The sequence below is a fragment of the Haliaeetus leucocephalus genome, unplaced genomic scaffold (assembly GCF_000737465.1).
Source record: "Haliaeetus leucocephalus isolate CR32 unplaced genomic scaffold, Haliaeetus_leucocephalus-4.0 Scaffold217, whole genome shotgun sequence".
Taxonomy (NCBI): domain Eukaryota; kingdom Metazoa; phylum Chordata; class Aves; order Accipitriformes; family Accipitridae; genus Haliaeetus; species Haliaeetus leucocephalus.
This window is the reverse complement of record NW_010972653.1, coordinates 6,512,330-6,516,223: the sequence shown is the minus strand read 5'-3', so window position 1 is coordinate 6,516,223 and position 3,894 is coordinate 6,512,330. Positions and strand designations below refer to the sequence as shown.

Sequence of the window (3,894 nt, the reverse complement as noted above, 5' to 3'; positions counted from 1 at the left end):
TTATTTGTCTGCTGTTAACAGTTATGATTGACAGCACAATCCTCACTGATTTTATGGATGTATGCCCTTACTACATTTTTGCTTGCAGTGAACACTAACGTACTTTAAGCATCCGGGTGGTTGTTACAGAATCGCTGTGTTTTGTGTAGAATTCCATTTATATTAATTGTATATGTGTGTCCACGCATTCCTAAGTTTAACTTTCCTCAGGTAGCATGTGAAAAAAGACGGGTGGAAGCTATGTCGGCATGTTATACAGCCGTTAGTACAAGCAAAATACAGAAAAATACAATGGTACTGAACTTAAAAAAAAAAAGCCACTTCTCCAGCTAAACAAGAAAAAAAGCCCAACTTTTTCCTCTGGAATGTTTTCTTGAAGATGTTTCATTGGCTGCAACCAAGAGCTGCAAAAAGTACAGCGTGCAGCAAGTATTTGCATTTGTCACCAGAAACAACCTATGCATAACTAATGACAGTACTGTGTCACAAGCACTGAAAGGGTGCAGATGAGCAGCCTTTCAAGGGTAATGCATGTAAATGCACTTCCAATATGCACATTTGCTTAATGATTCCAATTAATAGCATCATCTAAAATAGCCCTGTCCTCACGAAGCGGGGAGCTAAGAGCGGCGCCTGCCTCCGTCAGGGCTCTCGGCGTCCTGTTCTCCTCGGGGCAGAAAGTTGCGGTTGGTTTTACAGGTTTATTTCTCTCTACTCTTGATGCTTACACCTCCCGCTTACATCTGCAGCCCGCAGCGCTCCGCTGCTGACCCGACCGCTGCGTTACGCTGCCGCGCTTTAAATGAGCGCACGCAGCAGCCTCTCCGAGCTCTAATTCACGGCGACGTTCACGGAGGCTCAGCCCCCGCCAGCCCCTCGCTGCGAGCGTTCGCTGCTCGAACCGGCGCCTCTCGCTCCGGCACCGCCAGCCCTCACAGCCGCGGCGCGCACACCCCCGCCTCAGCGCCAGTCCCGGCGCCCTCCGTGCCCTGACGGGGATGGGAACGGACGGACAACGACACCCGCCACCCCGGAGGGGTGGGAAGGAAGGGCGGGAGGGCCGCGATAGCGCTGCGCTGCGCTCCCTTCCCCGCACGGCGCTGCTCGCCCCACAGGTCCGCCAGCCCCACGCCTTTGTGGCGGGCCGGGCGCCAGCAAGCCGGCCGCCGGCCGCGCACTATTTACTCCCTCAGCTGTGCGGCGCGGCCCCGCCCCCTCCCGGGATTGGCTCTCTAGGCGGAAGGCCCGCACAGCCCCCGCGCTGCCCGCCCCGCCAGTGAGGGCGCCCCGGGGTGATGGACGTGCCGGCGGCCGCCAATGGCAGCGAGCGCGGGCTGGGCTCGGCGGCGGCGGTATAAGAAGAGGCCGCGCAGCCCCGCGCCTCAGTGCGAGCTCCGGCAGTGCCCAGAGCTGGAGGGCAGCAGCAGCGCTCTGCAGGCTTCCCCACCGACTGACGAACCGAGCGTCCGCGGGAGCCCCTCTCTCCTTGCAGCATGAAAGCCTTCAGCCCGGTGCGGTCCGTCAGGAAAAACGGCCTCTCGGAGCACAACCTGGGCATCTCCCGGAGCAAAACCCCCGTGGATGACCCCATGAGCCTGCTGTACAACATGAATGACTGCTACTCCAAGCTGAAGGAGCTGGTGCCCAGCATCCCGCAGAACAAGAAAGTCAGCAAGATGGAAATCCTGCAGCACGTTATCGACTACATCCTGGACCTGCAGATCGCCTTGGACTCGCACCCCAGCATCGTCAGCCTCCACCACCAGAGACCTGGGCAAAACCCTTCCTCCAGAACTCCTCTGACCACCCTCAACACAGACATCAGCATCCTCTCGCTACAGGTAAGCGCCTTCCCCCGAGCCCCCGGCTCTCCGCTGACCTAGACAGGGGACTTTAAGTCGGTGGCAAAAGCGCCTTCGGTGCGGAGCGCGGCGGTCACTGAGGGGACGGGGCTAGACGACACGGCCGCCCCCCCACCCCCGCCCGCCGGGGTCTGTGGGCAGACGTGCCGCGGGTGAGGCGCTCCGTGACCCAGGACAGTTTTCTCCTGCTTCCCCGAGTGCTCGGGCACCTCACCCTTGTGTTGTTTTCTCCTCGCAGGCGTCCGAGTTCCCCTCAGAGCTCATGTCAAGCGACAGCAAAGCACTTTGTGGCTGAATCAAACGGTGAGTTGCAGTGCATCTCGCTTCTAAACTTCAGGTAAAAAAAGTGCCTCCCTGGGGAATGGGAGGTGTGACGGTTATTTCTAAAAATCAGTCCTAAAAGTGGATGGGGAGATGCCTTTATAATCAGTAAGAAATTAGACTGAGTCTGGCAATCCAGAGTAGATTTTTGTTGCTAAGGTTCATTAAGCAGCACAGGCTGCTCTTGATACTACTCACTGCTTAATGCAAATTCTCTCGTTATCTGTTCTTGGAGTCTTAACTTCCTGGGCCAAACCGACTGATTAAGTTGGGAATCTTGGCACAATTCCTTAAATTCTGTGATGTGGGATTGTCTGTACTATCAGTTAAGTAAGTGACTGCTTTTAATCAAATAATTGCTGTAAGAGGCAGACTGGCGCCTCTGAGCAGTGCATTTACAGAGATCTAAATAGAGATTGGGCTGAGAATCCTCTTTCTACCCTCTCCCTTGAGTGTATGTTATTTTAATGTTCAATTTGCGCTCTTGAGAGCGAGTGTGTGAGCGTGTATGTGTTGCATCTGGACGCCAGGGTTTGCCCAATCTCTGAGTGTTTGGTTAAATGTTCAAACTGTGGCTTCCTCTCTGGCGCCAGTCTGTCCGGATCTCTGCCCTGTTAGCATTCTCCTAAATATGCCTCTTTTCAATCTCTTGCAGGTGTTCCACTGATGAGATTTTTTTTTTTTGCACAAGAAAATGTCTACAGGATTTTTTTTTGAGGTGCTGAATTTATTTTTCAGCTGTATCTGGAGGGGAAAATCCACATCTAACTAAAAGGACCTTTTAAAATTAATAAAAAAAATCAAGATTGATCTTTATCCCCACCCCATTCTTCAACTTGGACTGAACCTAGTTATTTATGAAGAGACTCTTAAATACCCTTTCCCTAGTTGGAAGGCTTCCTTTATATACTATTCCCAACGTGGGGAGCGAAACAAAAATCTCACAAGGAGTTGCCCATTTTAAAGCAGACTTTGCCTTTTTTTCCAAAGGTGGAGCGTGAGTACCAGAAGGATCCAGTGTTCAGTTTTTTAGGAAAGTCTGTGGTCAGAAATTACCTTTTTGACCTAGGACTGAATGCTGTGTATATATTTATATATAAATATATATATGAGTGAAACCTTGTGAACTCTTTAATTAGAGTTTTCTTGTATAGTGGCAGAAATACACATTTCTGCAAAAAGTGTAATGATGTACTTAATCATGCTAAACTTTTTATAAAAGTTTAGTTGTAAACTTAACCCTTTTTATACAAAATAAATCAAGTGTGTTTATTGAACTGATTGCTTGCTGTATTCTTTGGGGACCAACTGTTTGCTGGCTTTGATTTGTGTTGTGTTTTTGGATTTTTTTAAATACTTATATACATTCTGTTATGACTTTACCAAGTAAAAATTCAAATATGTAGAGAATATAAAGAATAAAATTACCTGAAGTGAATAATAATTCTTGTAACTTGGAAAATCTTATTTGAGTGTATATTCCAAACTTTTAAGTGATCTGCCTGTAAACAGTGTGAAAGGAACTAGAAAAGGAATTTATTACAGATGGGATGCTACTGACAAAGTGTTTGGAAACATACAAAAGCAGTTAATCCTGAGACATTAATTCCCGTGGAGTATTGCCTTTTTTTTCCTCTCACACCCCTATGGATGAGTCAGTAGTAATGGCCCAGATCTGTTAATTTGTGTTTAGAATAATCACTCAGAATTA

At 49.1% G+C, this 3,894-nt stretch overlaps 1 protein-coding gene across 1 annotated transcript; it reads left to right on the top strand.

Moving 5' to 3' along the window:
• Nucleotides 1–1,390: 1,390 nt before the first annotated feature.
• Nucleotides 1,391–3,624, top strand: ID2 (inhibitor of DNA binding 2, dominant negative helix-loop-helix protein). The gene is made up of 3 exons (XM_010566699.1): nucleotides 1,391–1,841; nucleotides 2,101–2,165; nucleotides 2,839–3,624. Exons 1-2 carry the CDS (start codon nucleotides 1,494–1,496, stop codon nucleotides 2,155–2,157), a joined length of 405 nt encoding a protein of 134 aa, XP_010565001.1. The 5' UTR covers nucleotides 1,391–1,493; the 3' UTR covers nucleotides 2,158–2,165; nucleotides 2,839–3,624.
• Nucleotides 3,625–3,894: the final 270 nt, after the last annotated feature.

Bases quoted from the DNA above. Each gene is read 5' to 3' on its own strand.
- ID2 (XM_010566699.1), top strand. From the start codon at position 1,494: ATGAAAGCCTTCAGCCCGGTGCGGTCCGTCAGGAAAAACGGCCTCTCG. The intron at 1,842-2,100 runs GTAAGCGCCTTC...TTCTCCTCGCAG, and splicing joins TCAGCATCCTCTCGCTACAG to GCGTCCGAGTTCCCCTCAGA.